The following is a 20567-nucleotide window of genomic DNA, read 5'->3' on the forward strand; positions in this document are numbered from 1 at the left end:
AAGTTGTGAAGGGGTGAGAGGCAGACGGGGAATGTAAGAAAAAAGGGAGCAGGGAAGGGAGAGGAAGAGAGATGCACTTTCAGTACATCACGGAAAGTTGTTGGGGAAATAAGAATAGATTACTCTTAGCATCACCAGCATTTGACTTAGGTTGATTCTTAAATAAATGTTATTTTTTTAAATGACTGCAAAAAGTCAATCTTATGAAGGGTTTGAAGATGTGAATCTGGGAGCGTGTGAATCTTCATGATGGAGAAAGAATTTTCTAGAGAGAAAAAAAAGAAAAGTCCAGAGACTCATAGGTGTATTTTCAGATGAGAATACACCAATTTACTCTGTCATACAAAAGAGACGGTTAAAGAAACATCATAGGCCTGATAATTTATTAGACCAGTTATTAAAATGATTTGGTGCAAGCTGTATTATAGGTGTCAAAGATGATTCTTAATTCTAAAAAGTAGTTTTTGAAAATGTCCAGTTCCACTTAAAAGAACTTAATTCTTAACAATGCCCTGTAGAGATTCTTTAATTACTCCTCAGCTTTGAAGATTAATTTGAGTTTTCCTCAGATTTGAGTTTTCTTGAAAAAAGGAGTGACTGCCCTTTTATCCCATTGCAAAGAGCCCCTGAGAAGGAAGTTGCACAGTGTACCTTGGTAAACAGTCCCAGTATGTAATACTTGCTTGATCAGAAGTTCATGGTGGTTTTGTTCTGTTTTGTTCTTGGTAACTCTAGGCATGTAATTAAAGTGTCTATAGTCTTTCCTGTGGTGATATGTTAACTGAGTTTCCTCTCTTGTTTGGGCTACTGGATTTGTTCTTTTTCTTAGCTAGCCAGAGTCCATGTTGTTAATTTTTTCTAAATGGTTGTTTATTTAAAAATTTTTAAAATTTATCTGCCCAATTGCAAGTATATCTTTCTGTTGATCATTTGTGACAAAGTATGATTATAAATTATAATTAAATAATTAGTATTTTTAGAAAACATAAGGTGTGGAAAGGTTGCATCTTTTTGAAAAGAATAATTTCTAATTTGGAAAAAAAATGGTTTCTTGTAAATTAAGACCAACTTAACTTTCATGATTTCTAGATGAAAGGAAGAAATGTTTTCAGACAGCTGATAATTGGGGTTGTAGATTTGGTTGGATTGGATGTTGACACACATGTGAATATGTATGTCTGGGATACAGCATTTGAATCTGTATTATTAGTCAAATATTTAACTGTAAAGTAATATGTTAGGTTCTTGATAAGTTGAAATTAAGTGGAATATTTTTATTTTTAAGGTTGGACGGTTTGAGATAAACCTTATCAGTCCAGACACAAAATCACTTGTGCTTGAGAAGAATTTTAAAGATATCTCTTCTTGTTCCCAGGTATGTATTGAAGTAGATTATAGTATTTGAAGAAACCAATTAAAGCTTGTTTCTAAATTAACAAAATAACTGGGCTTAAACCCCTTCAGATTTTATTCTTAAAAGCATTTCTTAAGTAGATTTGTCTTAAACTAAGAGTGTTTATGTGCTTGGGTCCCTGCCAATAAGAAAATCCTGTCCAGGTTCCTCATTATCATAATCTTGTCCTCACTTTCATCAACCTGTTTCCTGGTGTCACTTCATCAAAGGGATGGAAGGAAGTTTTGGGGTGGTGAGTTCTTTAGAAAATATCTTCACAGTTAGTGTTCCTCAGAATCTTGAGCAGTAGGTCTTGTGGGCATCACTGAGTCATGTTTGCTCTTTATAGTGTAGTAGGTAAAAAAAAGAACTAGTACTTTCAAGTTTATAAATGTAAATGCTAAAGTTTGAAAAGAAGGTTTTGATATGTATCTTTGTCCTTTTACTTATTTTTAATTCTCATATTACGTATTTGAAAGTTTAAAAAATAATCTATACAACTATGTGTGTTCAAGATCATATTAGGCACAGTGTCCTAAGTACCATAGTAATAATTTAGAATATCTATATAATTGTTAGAGCTACCTAAACGTATGGCAAACCTAGAAAGAATTTCCGAGGATGTTGGAGTAGAGGGAGTACCTAAAGCTGAATATGGGAAAGTTAAAAATGCAAGGATGCCTCTGAGGAGGTCCCTGGGATAGAGAAGCAGTAACGTCTTTCCTAGCAATGTACCTTAGGTATACCTTCAGGGGCCTGGATCTTGCCAAGGCCCTTTCCTATATTTTAATGTTGAAAAATAGACTGACTTTTTCTTGTTTTTAAGTTTTAATTTTGGAGTTCGCATTGCCATAGGTATGATATCCCCACGTTCTTCCCTTTGAAAATGATAAGCTTTTGTACATCTTGTTAATTACGCTCCTCAGCCTCAGCTAATGTGGTTTCACTTCTAGTATTTTGTTTCAATATTTGTTCTGTTATATGGAGACATAAAATTATATTGTGAACATAAAATTTTTCTACTCTAGTAGTTTAGAGAGGCAGCATCTGACTAGAGGGAGAATATAGTGCAAATTTCTGAATTCCTACTTAAAGGACAAAAAATGTGGTAGAAAGATTATTCACTTTAACAAAGTATTTATTAAGCATTCTTGTAATTACATGTTTCCTGGGGGTCCCCGCGTGATCATAAGCTCTGTGAGGGCAGGTGTCTTATTCTGTAGGCCAGGGGTCCCCAACCCCCGGGCCGAGGCCTGTTAGGAACCAGGCCGCACAGCAGGAGGTGAGCGGGGCGGGGGGGAGGGGGGGGCGAGGGAGTGAAGTTTCATCTGCCGCTCCCCATTGCTCCCCATTGCTTCCCATCGCTCGCGTTACCACCTGAACCATATTTGCCCCCTCCACCCCCATTCATGGAAAAATTGTCTTCCATGAAACTGGTCCCTGGTGCCGAAAAGTTTGGGGACCGCTGCTCTAGGGCATCAGAGAATAAGATGTGTTAAGACAGAGCTTGACGCTTAGGTGTTCAATAAATGTTGAATGAATGCTTCTACATGTTGGGCCTTATGCCAAGTACTGGGGAGAGAGTGGTGTACAAACCAGTGTACTTCCTGTTCCCCAAAGCAAGAGGAGTCATCTGAAAAGGCCGTGCCTCTCCCCCCTCCCCCCTCCCAGAAAGAAACTAGCAATGTTTCTCCCAGAAAGAAAACTAGCAATGCTCGTTGAACATCTAAAGGAAAATAAAAAGAAAGAAAGAAAGAAAAAAAAGAACCAGCAAACCAAATATATAAATCTGGCAGTTCAAACAAGATTTTTGCTTTTCCTTTTTTTTAAAGCAAGCTTTGTGTTCTAAGAATTCAGAAGAAGAATCAAACAAAAATATGAGGAAAATTTGTGCAAAGGCCTTTGATCAGAATAATTGTCAGGTTAACTTTCTGCTTCTCACTGAGTGGCCCAACTCCTGTTATTTCTTTCCACAGAATTGTACTGATAGAGGGTGGCCACATTTGGGAACAGGAGTGCTTTTTAACACATGCACACCTACAAATGTTTCTTTCTTCAAAATCGGTAGGGCTGTTTCCCTGGCAAGCATGAGGAATAAGGGAATGGTTTTCTTTACTGGAAACATTACCACTGCCCGAAAACTTGCTGAGCTAATGAGGTCCTGTGCCTTTTTCCCATTTAGTACCAAGCTAGTAAAAGATATTCTTTAATCACGAATAAGTTGTATCAGATGGAATTTACTTTCACCTCATGGATTGTAACCTCGCTCCTCCTTACTGACTTTTTTACTTTTTATCGGAGTTGATTTCCTTTTTCCATAGCCATTGGGTAGGTTGAGCTTATTATTACAAGAATAGTGGTTACTGTTTACCAAACATGCCAGGAACTAAGATATTTCTTAGTTCTAAATCTGAAAAATTTCTTAGAATAGGTACCATTACTATTATTTTATGATGAGAAATGGAACCTCAGAGATACTTTTTAGCAACGCAGCACAATATCTCATACCTGGTAGATTGATTGAACGAAGACTGAAGCACAAATCTGTCTGATTCCAAAGTCTGTTTTCCTTTCTCTGGGATTCAGGTGATTGCAGGACAACTTCAAATTTTTTGTCTTCATGGCTTTTCAAAGTACTGTGCTTTCTGTTAAAATAACAAGGTGCTGTCTACTAATTGGTGTGTATGTATTCAGGGCGATCGAAATTCTCAGATGATTCAGAATTTTGTATTAAGTGTAGCTGAGGTTATTTAGCCTGTGTTCAGGAAGTACAGATTTGTGAATCTGGCTAGTTGACATCTGCAATAATTTCTTTAATGTATTCATCTTCTAACACTTGTGGCTCCTTGAATGTCTATCAATAGACAAACATTCTGGTATTTTTAATGCATGCTTTAGGGAATGGCATGCCATTTAATTAGAGTATTGTCAGTTTTAATGATTCTTAGCCTCATATAAACAAGAACAGCATTTATAATGAATCATCAGACTGCCCGTTCAAAGATGACCAATAAATTGAAAACTCCATTACTTGCAAACACTGAGTAGCGGTTTTTATTACAAGAGACAGTGGGTCATGCCATCATATTTTTCCTCTTGTGGCCCTGAGTCACAGAGTGTTTGCCAGAAACAAAAAAAACTCTGAGCTGGTCTCACCCTTTTTTATGTATCAAAAGACCACCGAATAAGTTTGCTCTGGCATTATGTCCCCTGTCACAGTGCTGTGAAGGAGAAATTCATGGAAGTGTGAAAGCACAGAACTATTTCTATAGTGTTGGTTAAAAGGACATAATCCCATAAACACTGCCCTTCTTCCTTCTCTAGGGTATAAAGCATGTTGATCACTTTGGCTTTATCTGTCGGGAGTTGCCGGAGCCCGGGCTGAGCCAGTATATCTGTTACGTGTTCCAGTGTGCCAGCGAATCTCTGGTAAGTGGGGTGACTGCTGCCCACGGGCTCCTGCCCACACCTCCGGCTGATGGGAGAGTCGTCTCTGATGAACCCAAGCCTCGCAGAACGGCCATCCGTCGAAAAAGAAGAGCGCGTCTAGAAATAGGTTTCTGCCCTTTGAAACAGCACCACAACAGAAAAACAAAAACAACTTGTCCTGGTAATTTTTAAGCCTAGGTGATTTTCTTGAGTTTAACAAATCTGGAAATGTTACCAGGAGTATTTTTAAAAGGTAGGAAAAGCCTAATAACAGGAGAAGAGCTGTTACTCTTTCCATTGCTCATGTAGGAAGATAGGGAAGACCTCTGATTCTCTCAACTGCTATAACATCTCAGAGTAGATAATGCTTATTTCCTCAGGGTAGAGAACGGTTTTGTTTTTTCCTTTTTATTCCATCAGCCCCTGTCCTCATTTTAAAAATACTTTATGGTCACATTTTAGCCTTCAATTTCTTTCTTTGGAATTTAGAAGTCAATTTTACTTTGCACCGCTCCTATCCCTCCCCCCGACCCTTAAATGGGAGCAGTTAGAGTTTAAGGAGAAATATGTAAGGCAAAGTTGGAAATAGATCTGAGTGACTAAAAATATGTTGATGTTTTCCCCTAAAACGTTTTCCATATTCTTCCACTTGTGTTATCTCTCCTAACCATTTTAACACAAACCTTTAGATATATGCATTACCATTCTTTGAAGCAGAGCATTTGCTCAGACATAAAATCCTCCCACAATGATTTTCCCCAGGGAAACACACACCACTTAGACATATACAGAGTAAGCCGGGCAGCATTCTCCTCATTTTCTGTATGCACGTTGCCTTTCTTCCTGCTAACTCTTGCCTTCCACATTCCCAGTGTGGACACAGAGTTGAGGAATAATGAAGAAGTAATGAAGAAATGGGAATGAATTGGTACAAAGACACTTTCTGACTAGGGAATATAGCACTCTATCGCTAAGTTTCTTACTCAAGAGAGATCCATTTGAGTTTTGTTCTCACTCTAGATAGTTAGCCATACCAGTGAAAAATCCACCTGTTGATATCCAGTTGACCTCAGTTCAGGGCTCGGGATAGAAGTTTGAGAATTGTTATGTAAAGAATAGTTGAAGGCATGGGGCTGGATGAGCACCCAGGGGGAAGGAAAAGAGAGAAGGCCAAAGAGAACCAAGGACACAACCCTGGAAAATGCCAACCAAGAGTTGGGTAGAAAATGAGAACGTCAGGTAATCTTGCCCCTCTCCTCACCCATCCCCTGCCCAGCTCTCTTCTCCTCCTTCCCTCCTCTGTCCGTCCTCCTGTCTAAGGCTGATTCTTCCACCACGTTACAGATCCTTGCTCTCCAACCTTTGCAAAAGCTGTTGTATATCCCGTATTTTATTGTTTTGGCAGTTCCATTTACGCAACTTTCCAATTTAGAAACCATAATGCGTTCTCCTGCACCATCGAGATCCACTTGTTCACCAAATCCTATAAACTCAAAGGTAGAAATGTCCCTTATATCCATCTCTCTTCCTTTTCCTCTCTGTTTGGAATTAAGTCTGGGCATTCATCTCCTTTACTAAGACCATTGCATTAGTGTCCTAACTAGTCTCCCTGCCACTGGTTTAATCTGTCATCTATCCACTTACTACCTTATGCTATATATATATTTTTTCTCACCAAATTCTCTCACTAGGGGCCAGCTTATGCCTCCTTATTAACGGACAAAATCTAGATTGTCTAGTGTGGCAGAAGGGGCTTCCTCATTCTTCTCCAGCGTTCACCAGAAAGCTTGCCCTTTCATGACTGTGTCCTCACACGTGCTATTCCGTGTCCTCAGCTGTCTCCAGGCCAGACTGCAGAAGCTGCTGTGATGACTGGTGTGATGTTGCTTTTATTTGGCTTGCTACTGAAGCAGCAGATGGTTCGTGCACAGGACACATGAGATGAAGGAAGTACATGAGAGGTGGGGCTCACAGAAATGCCTCTGAAGTTCTGAGGTCACTGTTGGCTGCATGCAGTGAGGGGTCTGCCAGTCAGTGGAGACCAGAGCCAGGGCTTGCTGCTTTCATACGGTCAGGTGGGGGATTTGATCGTGCCAGCCTCAAGGGTCCACCTGGCTGCTATACAAAGAGATTGTGTATGTCGCTATCTGTTTTCGTATTCTCTTTCCGGCTGCTTCATTGGATGGAAAGCAGGCCTGGCTTGGCTTTGCTGTGACTTTAATCCCCTTCTCCGTCTTTGCTACTGTGTATTTTTTAGGATCCTGTTAAAAGATCACCTCCTAGGGAAGCCTTTTCTAACACCCTTTCTCAGGAATTGAGTCCTTTGGTTGTTTTGTTGTCAGTGCTGTCAGCACATCTTATTCATAGATCTCCGGCAGTTCCTGCAAATCCCTTATCTTATTTATTTGTTCACATAACTTTCTACTCCACTGGACTGTGAATCCTACAAGGTTAGGACCGTCCTTATGGTTGTTGTATCCACCAGTAGTTTCTAGGATAGCAGGGCTTGCTTGTTAAGTGTATTTTGAGTGATGGAGTGTGTTACTCAGAACTTCAGGCAGTCATTTTCTAGGTGCTCGTTAATCTCTGATTACTGGATAACCGACACCAAGAGGAAAACTGTAAAACCTTCTGATTTCCAATCTCTTTTAAAAGTTTTGTTTGTATTTTTTAGTCTTTTCATTTTACCCTCCTGCGTGTAGAATGAGTTTTCGAAACGGAGTCAGAGTAGAAAGTCTGGGAACACGCTGCATTTTTCCACCTTAAGAAGCTCTGTGACTAAGGCAACAGACTAGACTGGCTGAGAATGTCTTCATATTACATTGAAGCTGCCTGAGAATCTTATTTTGGCATCATTATTCTTAAGAATGGGCCTATGCTGGAATCTTTGAAATCCTGTTTACTCTACTTTTATCTGTAAGCACCTTAAATGAACGGTGAGGCATCAGAACTGCAAGATAGAGGAAAAATTAAATGTACACTTCCTGTATAAAGGAGGGTGGCTCATGCAGCTGACATTAGAGTAAAACAAACGGTCAAATATTACAGGTCTAAGCAGTATTACGATTGATGTGGCTTGGCTGTTGTGAAAGACAAAATATTGCAAAACCACACATGCTGATTTGTCTTCTCTGAGTGCAAAAAATATATAGCTAGCATTTTCTGTTGCTTCTTTGTAGCAATTGCTATGAATTGATAAGCAGTATAGAATAGAGTTCTGATGGGCCCTGGAGGGTTACAGTGCAAGGTTTGGATGCTCTGTGCACCTCCCTCCCTCCCTCCCTTTGTCCCTCCCTCCCTCCCTTCCTTCCCTCTTTTGTAAAATATCTCAAGGCAGGTGGTTTAAACTTGTTTGACCAACCCTTGAGATTTCTGGAACATATCATTTCTGCTTTCTCCAAAAGTGATTTAAAAGGTGTGAAAAAAAATGGAAGTGACTACTATTCATAGACAAAGTGGAACTCCACAGATGCACACAACAGTATCCAGGGAAAGTATAACCAACAAAACAAATCGAAACAAAACCCCCAAAAACCCAGGGTACCGAGACCCAGGATTTGTATGGGGTTAAGAGTGTAGAGTTTTCCAGAGAATTAGACTAGGTAATCTTTTTTTTTTTAACATCTTTATTGGAATATAATTGCTTTACAATGGTGTGTTAGTTTCTGCTTTATAACAAAGTGAATCAGCTATACATATACATATACCCCATATCCCCTCCCTCTTGGCGTCTCCCTCCCACCCTCCCTATCCCACCCCTCTAGGTGGTCACAAAGCACCGAGCTGATCTCCCTGTGCTATGCCGCTGCTGTTACATTTGGTAGTGTATACATGTCCATGCCAATCTCTCACTTCGTCCCGGCTTACCCTTCCCCCTCTCCATCCTTACACATTCTGTGATTCTTATTCTAAAACGCTATAAAACACCTAAGTTTGGTATATAAATGTTTATGAGCATTATCTTCATTATGGATTTTCACCTTAATGTCACAAATTGGCTTTCTTTGTTCCATCTTATAATTTTCTCTGGAAATTTAATTTTGCCTGATGGTCACACTAAGAATACTTTCTTTTTGGTTCCATATGATTGATTTATCTTTAACCATTCCTTTACTTTTAACTTTTTAACACTGCCTAGGATTTTGTTGTTGTTGCTGTATCTAAACTAAAACAATTAAGTTATTCATAGTATGCTAATTTAACTTTTAGTTGCTCTGATTCCATATGAGAATTTATAGGCCGTCTGGAAAAAGTGGTAGATTAAAAAAAAGTAAAACATTTAAAATTTTAGAAGTCGAATAAAGTTTCTAGTAATATTTATGGCTAGGAGAAATTGGTAGCCACATTTCAGTCACCACTGAAATGATCTCTTGGTTCATCTAGAAATAGATAAGAAAATATGAAAGTTCAATATATCCATTGGGGACCTTTTGCAACACAGTATTACCAAATAGCAAATAATAAACCTACATGAAAGCTAAGCGGATGACTGACCCCTTCAGTGCCTTAAATAAATGAGAAACAAGAAAACAGAAATAAACATCTGCATAAGTGATTGAAATTGCTTTTGAATACATCACAAGGCAAATGAAATGAAAATGCAAAGGCATTAAAGCATGTAGTGCTTTTATTTTTTATTTTTGCGGTACGCAGGCCTCTCACTGTTGTGGTCTCTCCCGCTGCGGAGCACAGGCTCCAGACGTGCAGGCTCAGCGGCCATGGCTCACGGGCCCAGCCACTCCGCGGCATGTGGGATCTTCCCAGACCGGGGCACGAACCCGTGTCCCCTGCATCGGCAGGCGGACTCTCAACCACTGCGCCACCAGGGAAGCTCGTGCTTTTATTTTTAAGAATTAGAATTCTTTGTTTTTAATTATGTTATAAAAGAACAGATTGTGAATAATTCATTTTTTGTGCATGGAATGTTGTGAAATTATTTATAAGCCTTTTAAAAAGATGGTTATATAGTAAAACATAACTGAATGATGACTGGCTGCTTGGTGCTTGAACTCTCCTTTTAGTAATATCAGATGAATAGAGTTTCTTTTTATTCCAGGTTCTTCAGGCATTCAAATGCAGAAGTAGATTGAATCCTTTAAATGGTAGCTTTTTCTTAAACCAGGCCATAAGGGAAGGGGATAAAGAGTCTTTTTATTTTTAAAATTTTAAAAAATTTATTTTATTTTTTTATTTATTTTTGGCTGCACTGGGTCTTCGTTGCTGCGCTCGGGCTTTCTCTAGTTGCAATGAGTGGGGGCTACTCTTGGTTGCGGTGCGCAGGCTTCTCATTGCGGTGGCTTCTCATTGTGGAGCACGGGCTCTAGGAGCACGGGCTTCTGTAGTTGTGGCACACAGGCTCAGTAGTCGTGGCTCCTGGGTTCTAGAGCGCAGGCTCAGTAGTTGTGGCGCACGGGCTTAGCTGCTCCGTGGCATGTGGGATCTTCTGGGAACAGGGTTCGAACCCATGTCCCCTGCATTGGCAGGCAGATTCTTAACCACTGCGCCACCAGGGAAGCCCTAAAGAGTCTTTTTAAAAATGGGTTATGTGTGTGAGGGTTCTTTTTCCTCCACATCCTCTCCAACACTTGTTGTTTCTTGTCTTTTTGGTAATAACCATTCTAACACATGTGAGGTGATATCTCCCTGTGGTTTTGCATTTCCCTAATAATTAGTGAATTTGAGCACCTTTTCATGTTCCTGTTGGCCATCTGTGTTGGTTTGAATGTGCATTGGTGCTGCCACTATGGAAAACAGTATGGAGGTTCCTCAAAAAATTAAGAATAGAACTGCCAGGTGATCCGGCAATTCCACTTCTGGGTATTTATCTAAAGAGAATAAAAACACTAATTTGAAAAGATATGTGCACCCCCATGTTCATTGCAGCATTATTTATAATAGCCAAGATATGGTAACAGCCTAAGTGCCCACCGACAGATTAATGGATAAAGAAGATGTGATATGTATATACACACACAATGGAATATTTTTCAGCCACAAAAAAGATGAAATCTTGCCATTTATGACAACATGGTTGGACCTTGAGGGTATTATGATAACTGAAATAAGTTAGAGAAAGACAAATACCGTATGATTTCACTCATATGCAAAGTATAAAAAACAAAAACAAACACATAGTTGCAGAAAACAGATTGGTGGTTACCAGAGGGGCCGGGGGTGGGAGGGAGAGCAAAATGGGTAAAGGGGGTCAATTGTATGGTGGCAGATGGAAACAAGACTTTTGGTGGTGAGCACACTGTAATGTACACAGAAGTTGAATTAAATGTTGCACCCATGCAACTTATTTAATGTCATAAAACAATGTTACCGCAATAAAACCAGAACAAAACAAAACATGGTTTATGAAGCATGGTAAATGGTTTTGAATATCAGAGCTAGTTTGGATGAGGCCCTGGTACTTCATAGCTCCCCATGCAGGTTTTAGACTTTGGTCTCAATTGTACAGTGGGTGAGAAAGCCACACTTTACACTGATGATTGTGCCACAGAGGAGGAGACCTGGCCTGAAGTCGGCTTGACAATGCCTGGAGGATGAGCTGTTAGTTGACCTCAAAGAAGCAACCAGGAAACCAGAATGCTAGATTCCAACTTCTTGACTGAGTCACTGGAAGAGCAAGGAAGAAACTACCTGGCAGTTCTCAAGCTGCTGGCCTAGGGCTGAGACCCAGCTATTAGGCAGCATGACTGCAGAACTTCTTAGTGTCACAAATCAGAAGCCAAATGAAAATAAATAGAAGCCATAGAGAAAAGGCCAGCAGTCTTCATAGAATTCCCCCAACATTATTTATTGGGCTCATTTCCCCCTAGAACTTTGGTTAAACACGTGTTCGCTTGTTGTTGCACTAAAAATGATCCAAAAGGATAAAGTAAATAAGATACCTATTAACACAAGTGATTTGTTAAACCTATTTTGTTGCTCCCTATGTATTGCAGACAAAACTTCCAAAGAAATCTTTATCTGATAAAGTACTTTAATTAAACAAAGACCTGAGATAACCAACAATGACCTACTGTATAGCACAGGGAACTCTATTCTGTGATACCTATATGAGAAAAGAATCTGATAAGGAATGAATATATGTATATGTATAACTGAATCACTTTGCTGTATACCTGAAACTAACACAACATTGTAAATCAACTATAATCCAATAAAATTTAAAAAAAAAGAAAAAAAACAAATACCTGATTGTCACTTAACTGTCATAGCATAGCACTGAGTGGGATTCAAAAATGGCATTCAAGTAACAGATCAGTATTATGCACATTAAAATGGTCTTATTTCATCCAGTTTTCAATTTTATGTATAATTAATTGAAGGTCTAACTTTGAGACATTATTTTCTCACTACCAGCTCTGTGGTCATCAAAATTCCATTCTTAGTATTTAGTCAGCATCAACAAAGTTTCACATTGCTGTTGGGCTTTTAATGTGTTACCATGAAAGCAAACTTTTATAGACCTGGATTTTGTTTCTTCTTGTAGGTTGATGAGGTAATGCTGACTCTGAAACAGGCTTTCAGCACGGCCGCTGCCCTGCAGAGTGCCAAGACCCAGATTAAGCTGTGTGAGGCCTGCCCTATGCACTCTTTGCATAAGCTCTGTGAAAGGATTGAAGGTACAGTATAAGTTGGCCTTGGCAAAGACGAGTTTGCTTGGCAAAGACAAGTTTGCTTTGGCATTGGGGAAGTGAGAAAGTCGCTACTGTCATTGAATGCTTCTTTGTTTTGAGGTGAACCGAGAACCCCAAGAATCATTTCTCATGTCTAGTCAAATTTGTGCTGTCAGTCTCTCCTAGGTGCTTGGCTTTTTTTCCTCTTTCTTTTTTCTTTCTTACTTTTTTTCCGAAGGCAGACTCAAGGGAGGAGCTTGCATTTCCCACAGTTCCTAAGACTCTGCTATGTGCAAAGTGGGAACTGACCAAATATTTGTTGAATGAATGAAGAGAGGCAAAACCATTCCAGAATATCGACTGTTTAAGTCTTTTTTTTTTCCTTTCTCACTCGATGATGTGTTCTTTTTTTCCTAAAGGTTTAGAACAAGAATGAAACTTGCTTGGCTTTTCAGGGTCGTTTGAAAATCACACAGATAATAGACATGATGTCATAAAGCAAGTTTTTTTTAAAAATGTGTTTTGAGGAGGGAGAAGAGCATGAGGAAGAGGTGACTCTGATTCAGTTTCCCTTTCTTCTCCTTGTCTCTTACTAATAAAAATGGTTGAAAACTACTGTGCCAGAGAAGACACACAATTTGATAAACACTTGTTAAGCATCTAGCACGTGCCAGGCAGTGTGCTTGGCACTGGGGATGTGGAGATGGTTGAGATGTGGACCATGCCTTCAGGAAGCTTAGAGTCTAGAGTGGGAGACAGGCTTGTGAGCACGTAAATGCAATCATGTACGATAGGTGTTGGAGTCGATGGGGAGAGTGTGGACTCCAGAACAAAGCAGAGAATGGACGAGCCACTGTCAGTGCAAATGGAGATATCTGTTCAGTAGGCAGGAGAATCATAGGCACATGGGAAAAGTGATGATGAACAGCTGTATTTATTGAACATCCACTCAACTGTGTGAACAAGCACTATTTAAATGTAATACTCAAAATTTTAAAATTTATAACTATAATTTTACAGAATGCACCTTATTTTCAAATATACATGGAAACTTTACAAAAATGGAACATTCTTTGGTGTATGGTAAAGAGAATGTTATAAATCTGAGGAGGAAAGGCTGAGTGATTCAGGAAATGGCGTTGGATCAATTTGCTATCCAAAGAGACAAAGATTCCTTCCACTTATCCTACTCAAAATACATTCTAGGTGGAGCAAAGTCCTCAATGCAAACAAACAAAATGCTAAAATCATTCAAAGAAAGTAAAAATATTATTTTGTCCCTAAACAAGAAAGCCTTTATTAAGACACAGAAATGCAGAAACTACCAAAAGAAGACATTGACAGATTTGACTTCATAAAATCTTAATATTTTTACAGAACAACAACTGCTTACTTGGAAGTTAAATGATCAGTAACAAATGCTGTTTGAGTAACAAACAGCAGATTGCTGTTCAGAATTTGTAAAGACTGTTATTATCTATAAGAAAAAGATAAAAGCACCAGTAGAAAATTACACAAATCATATTAAAAAACACTCCTCTGAAAAAAAATTTATAGTTTTAGAGGCCTTTGTAAAGACAGAGAATACAGGGGCTTCCCTGGTGGCGCAATGCTTAAGAATCCGCCTGCCAGTGCAGGGGACACGGGTTCGAACCCTGTTCCCAGAAGATTCTACATGCCGTGGAGCAACTAAGCCCGTGCACCACAACTACTGAGCCTGCGCTCTAGAGCCCACAAGCCACAACTGCTGAGCCCACGTGCCACAACTACTGAAGCCCGCGTGCCTAGAACCCATGCTCCGCACCAAGAGAAGCCACCGCAATGAGTGGCCTGCGCACCTCAACGAAGAGTAGCCCACGCTCTCTACAACTAGAGAAAGCCTGCACGCAGCAACGAAGACCCGATGTAGCCAAAAATAAATAAATAAAATAAGTTAATTGAAAAAAAAAAGAAAGAATACACATTATACATCCAGAAATAGTAGGGTCTCTTCCAAGATCATGAAGGGAGTGAAACTTAAGGTTCCCTAGCTTCAAGGTATGCATATATCTGAAGGGAGCAAATGAAGGGTTCATGTGAACTGGAAAAGATTCACACGGGCTTCTTTTCCTAAGGCCTTAGATAACACCTTCTGATATGATTGTTTTACCCTTGCCTTTGACATCGGGCGAAGAGAGCCGTAAGATAGGGCAGTGTTCTGATAGTAAGAATGAAAGGAATAGCAATAATGCAGTTGCTCCCATAAGACTTACTGTGTCTCGGCCCTGTTGTGTTTTCCATATATTAGCCCACTTAATCCATACTGAAATCCCACAAGATGGGTAGTGTTTTGAATCCTCATTTTACTGATGAGGAAACAGGCGCCGAGACACACAGTGGGTAATAACGGCCACATCCTTATCGCTTAGGAGGGGCAGAACCAGGATTTGAACTTGTTCCATCTGTTTCCAAAGCAATTTGATGTTCTCTCTGAAAGAATATCAGAAAGCCAGGATTTTCAGGACCAAGCTGTCTTGAAGCCTTGGCATCAGTGTTTCCCAAAGAGTTGTTTTCATCTGGGTAAGATAACAGTGTGAATTCTAAACTTGTGTTAGGCTTAAGTACAAAGTATAAAGCTGGAAAAAGGACCACATTCAGATTCAACACAAATTCACGGGAAGAGAAAGTGAGAAAGATATTTAGAGATATTTAGAAGTATCTAGATATTTGTATTTCATATTACTTACTCATGTCATTGACTCACCTGTCAATACCTTTGGCTGCATTAATAAGGAGTTCTTTCTCTACTGAAAAAAAAAAGAAAGGGAAAAGATGCATATGCTCATGTTGAGTCCTAATCATCTATCCCTGTGTCAAGGGAGCCTTGTCATTTAGACCAGGAAGAAAAGCACCAGCCATGTTGGGGGACCAAAGTGAATCCAGGAGACAGTGTCTAAGGGGACCATCTCTCAAGGACCAGTCCTCAGAATGTGAAACTAAAGGGATGTTGAGCACTGTAGAGGTGGATCAATTACCCTCAGTCAGGTTTTCCTGCAATAACGTGCATGAGGGCTAAATAGTATACTTACCTCTCAGGATCGGTTAATTCACTCACCAGTGACTCTAAACAGTGGGGAAGAAGAAAGGCAAATCAGATGCAAGGCAGAGTAGGGAGCATGCATAATTTACAAATAAGCTGTTTGCAATTCCTCCCCTGAAATAAAGGACTAAAGAAACTTCCTGGGCCATAGATTTAGTTACCTACTTCAAATAAGGACCCTCTTTACTTCTCCTCTTTTTAATCTTTTATCCTCCTACACATGCTAATAACATGCTGGAATATTAAACAACATAAAACAAAACAAAAACAATCATGTGAATCAGTTTCTTAATATATTGCCTAAGGAACCTATTAAGGAGGCTTTGCCAGCAAATAATAAATTGTGGTAGTGAGTGGCATCATACCGTAAAAATGAATTTTAGTGTTTCTGTACGTGGTCACAGAGATTTTCACAGCATTTTATTGTACATTGCACAAAGAAAGGTAGAGCTGAGAAGTTTTCAGAAGTTTTTCTTCTTTCTGCACAGTGGTTTAAAATAGACCCAGTGGTGGCACTCTACATGTTCTAACCATCATGAAATGAATTCTCGTTCTTTTAAAACAATGCATATTTTGAGGTGAATCTCTCCTAGGGATTTTAAAGTACAGTCTACCTATAACAGTCATTAAATACTATACGTGGCTAGATATCCTCTTTCTAATCAAAGTACGGTAACAATAGTATAAGTGGTCCCTAACTATGTAAAGGAGATCTGTTCCTTAAAAATGGATGGTCCGGTGAATCATTGTAAATATGAACTACATTTCCCTTTTAAAAAAATTTATAAAAACAAAAATGTTTTCATGGAAAAAATTTTTACCCAAGGACTTAATATAAATTATATGCAGAAGTACACTAGATATATAAATAATATGGTATAAAGAGGTAAACAATTTCTTGGGAAAATAGTAACACTAAAAAATGTCACTAAAAACTAATAAGGGCTTCCCTGGTGGAGCAGTGGTTGGGAGTCCGCCTGCCGATGCAGGGGACACGGGTTCGTGCCCTGGTCCGGGAGGATCCCGCGTGCCGCGGAGCAGCTGGGCCCGTGAGCCATGGCCGCTGGGCCTGCGTGTCCGGAGCCTGTGCTCCGCAGCGGGAGAGTCCACAGCAGTGAGAGGCCTGTGTACCGCAAAAACAAACAAACAAACAAAAACTAATGATGCCTTGGTTTTATTACCAAGACCTGTATGAGGGGGAGAGCTTCCTGTGTAAGCTCTAGCTCTACTTTTTAATATTAGTAGCTATTCTTTCTTTTTTAAATGTCAAGTTTTAAGCTTAGAGATTTTGGCCAAGGCTAGTATTCACCTATGAGTTTCTAGGGTGGCTAAGTTTGTTAGTATATTCAATGGTATCTGGTTATGCTGTTGAGTTGGTATCATGTAGACATTTTTTGTTAATAAGTCTGACTTCAAGATTACTGACGAGGGCTATTGATTTTGGGGAGGAGGTTTTCCATTTTGTTTTAATCATTTTATTGTAGTGTTCCAAGGTCTGTCATAGGCAGGAACACATCTCCTTGAAAAGATTTAACTTCAGAGCCTGCTGGTGAAGGGACAAGCTGCAGTGCATTTTATATATACATATATATATATATATATATATACACACACACATACATATATATAAATATATATATATATATATATATATATACACATACATACACATTTTGATCTCTGTGGCTAGAATCTGTTTAACACCAATCCCCATCATTTCCCTTAGGTCTCTATCCGCCAAGAGCCAAGCTGGTAATACAGAGGCATCTCTCGTCCCTCACAGATAATGAGCAAGCTGACATCTTTGAACGAGTTCAGGTAACATTATTGATAGTCCTCACAAGTAAGGTATAAGGAATGAGAATTGGACCCTGTTTCTGTCAGTTCCTTTTTCCATTTCTCTATCTGACGTTAAAGATAGATATACTACTGTACTGTTGGATAGTTACTACAATGCCACTGTTACTTTTGTTTCTAAGAGCAGCTAAATGCTTAGCTTTACTTACGTTTGTCTGCCAGACAGACAAAACGAAATGAAGGTAAAGTAAAACAGTGAAAGCTGTGTTGCCATAATGTGCTCTCCGTCTGTCTGTTCAACAGAAGATGAAGGCAGTCAATGACCAGGAGGAAAACGAACTTGTGATTTTACATCTGAGGCAGCTGTGCGAAGCCAAGCAGAGGACACACGTACATATTGGGGAAGGCCCATCGGTGAGATGTTTTCTAGTTGACCTATTTTTGGTTTTTTCATATATTCAGTCAAAATATCACAGAAGATGTAAAAGGAGTTTCTTTCCTTTGTCTTCTCATCTTTAGGGCTAAGCCCTAATAGTCTTTTTTCCCCCCAGCATTTTAGAAGTTTTATAGGAAACTGTAGCAAACATTGGCACATTGAGATAAAATAGTAATGATTTTAAAATGTAAAAAAAATTGTGAGTTTTGGTAGAAAACCAGTAATAATAAATGCTCATGATTTAGAATGACCATACATTTTTAGTAATATTAATCCATTATTTTATTTCAAATTCACATGAACATCTTATTTCATTAAAAACTTACATAGCCTTGAGTGGTAAAGAGCAAACATGCAAAGAAGCAGTAATGTCATGGGAACGGCTACCCTGGCTGCAAACAAAGGGATGATATTTTTGTGCACGTGGTTTAGAATGTGTTCCCAGCTGCATGTAGGTAAAGCAAGACCACTGGCAGCAACATCTAAAGAAATCATGACATATTTACCTCTTGATAACACTAATTCAGGTTATGTCTTAATCTCACTCTATTCAGAACAAACCACATATCGTGTGATAAGTGATTCCTTATTTATTGTACAAGCACTTCTAGAGGACCTTCTATGAATCAAGCTATGTGATAATGGTGACAAAAAAGACGTGAATAATGACGTAGCCTACAGAGAAGAGCCCAAATAATCCAAAAGGGAATGCAAACATAAATAGATACATATAAGAGAGGCAACAAGATGGCTTTTTAAAATTCCTATTAGTTTTATTTTATTTTATTTTATTTTTTTATATCTTTATTGGAGTATAATTGCTTTACAATGTTGTGTTAGTTTCTGCTGTACAACAAAGTGAATCATATATGTATACGTATATCCCCATATCCCCTCCCTCTTGAGCCTCCCTCCCACCCTCCCCATCCCACCCCTCTAGGTCGTCACAAAGCATCCAGCTGATCTCCCTGTGCTATGCAGCAGCTTCCCATTAGCCATCCTTTGTACATTTGGTACATTTGGTACATTTGGTAGTATATATGTCAGTGCTACTCTCTCACTTCGTCCCAGCTTCCCCTTCCCCGCCACATCCTCAGTCCATTCTCTACGTCTGCATCTTTATTCCTGCCCTGCCACTAGGTTCATCAGTACTGTTTTTTTTTTTTAATAAAAAGCTATATGTGCATTAGCTTACTATTTGTTTTTCTCTTTCTGACCTACTTCACTCTGTATGACAGACTCTAGGTCCATCCACCTCACTACAAATAACTCAATTTCATTCATTTTTGTGGCTGAGTAATATTCCACTGTTTATATGTGCCACATCTTCTTTATCCATTCATCTGTCGATGGACACTTAGGTTGCTTCCATGTCCTGGCTATTGTAAATTGTGCGGTAATGAACATTGTAGTACATGTGTAACAATATGGCTTTTTAAAAGAATGTTCAGTGAACACAGAAGTAGCTACATGTTTGCTTTGGAGCTGGAATGAAGAGTAAGGATAGAGGAAAGAATGAAAGAATTCAAGAGGAAGTGATTTTTGTGGGGGGTGGAGCTGGAGTTTTAGGGGAGATAAAGCTTTCTAATCAGAAGAGTTGAAGAATTGTGTGGTTTTTTTTTAACATCTTTATTGGAGTAAAATTGCTTTACAATGGTGTGTTAGTTTCTGCTTTATAACAAAGTAAATCAGCTATACATATACATATACACATATCCCCATATCTCTTCCCTCTTGGGTCTCCCTTCCACCCTCCCTATCCCACCCCTTTAGGTGGTCACAAAGCACCAAGTTGACCTCCCTGTGCTATGTGGCTGCTTCCCAGTAGCTATCGATTTTACATTTGGTAGTGTATATATGTCCATGCCACTCTCTCCCTTCGCCCCAGCTTACCCTTCCCACTCCCCATGTCCTCAAGTCCATTCTCTATGTCTGCGTCTTTATTCCTGTCCTGTCCCAGGCTCTTCAGAACCATTTTTTTTTTTAGAGTCCATATATATGTGTTAGCATGTGGTATTTGTTTTTCTCTTTCTGACTTACTTCACTCCGTATGACAGACTCTAGGTCCATCCACCTTGCTACAAATAACTCAATTTCATTTCTTTTTATGGCTAATATTCCACTATATACGTGTGCCACATCTTCTTTATCCATTCATCTGTCTATGGACACTTAGGTTGCTTCCATGTCCTGGCTACTGTAAATAGAGCTGCAATGAACATTGTGGTACATGACTCTTTCTGAATTATGGTTTTCTCAGGGTATATGCCCAGTAGTGGGATTGCTGGGTCGTATGGTAGTTCTATTTTTAGTTTTTTAAGAAAGCTCTGTACTGTTCTCCATAGTGGATGTATCAATTTACATTCCCAAGGAATTGTGTTTTAAGAAAGGAACATTAAGTGCAAAGTTAAGTGGTAACTTTGTAACCATGAGTGAACATACTGCTTGGAGGCCCTTCAAGGACATACTGATTTTTTTAGGGTTTGCATGGGAATTATGGGGAAATAAGGCTGGAAGGCTAGGCAGCAGTGGGATGATGAATAGCCTTAAGTGCTAGATTAGACTTTGTCACTAAAGGACTTCAGGTAAGAGCGTGAGAGGATCAGATGTGTGGCTGGTTGGGTAAGGGGGTTGACAGTGTTAGGACTGAAGTCACATTCTCAAATTAGGAGACCTTGGTAATAGAATACGTGAGAAGTGATTCATTTATCAAGTGCATACTATGTACTAGGCAACAGAGATGAATAATGACAGCTCTAACTGTAAGAAGAAACCAACATGCAATCAGATGAATTAAAATATGGA

General features: G+C 39.2%; 1 protein-coding gene across 2 annotated transcripts in view; it reads left to right on the forward strand.

The window, feature by feature from the left end:
* The window catches only part of TBC1D4 (TBC1 domain family member 4), a 223045-nt gene that overhangs the window by 142378 nt on the left and 60100 nt on the right, over nt 1-20567 (forward strand). For both annotated transcript variants that reach the window (XM_049700961.1, XM_004284276.3), the window contains exons 3-7: nt 1286-1375; nt 4718-4822; nt 12324-12456; nt 17256-17347; nt 17630-17740. In XM_049700961.1, the coding sequence (XP_049556918.1) occupies nt 1286-1375; nt 4718-4822; nt 12324-12456; nt 17256-17347; nt 17630-17740 (531 nt within the window). The remainder of the gene's footprint in view (nt 1-1285; nt 1376-4717; nt 4823-12323; nt 12457-17255; nt 17348-17629; nt 17741-20567) is intronic.

Source organism: Orcinus orca, chromosome 18 (assembly GCF_937001465.1).
Source record: "Orcinus orca chromosome 18, mOrcOrc1.1, whole genome shotgun sequence".
NCBI classification, from domain to species: domain Eukaryota; kingdom Metazoa; phylum Chordata; class Mammalia; order Artiodactyla; family Delphinidae; genus Orcinus; species Orcinus orca.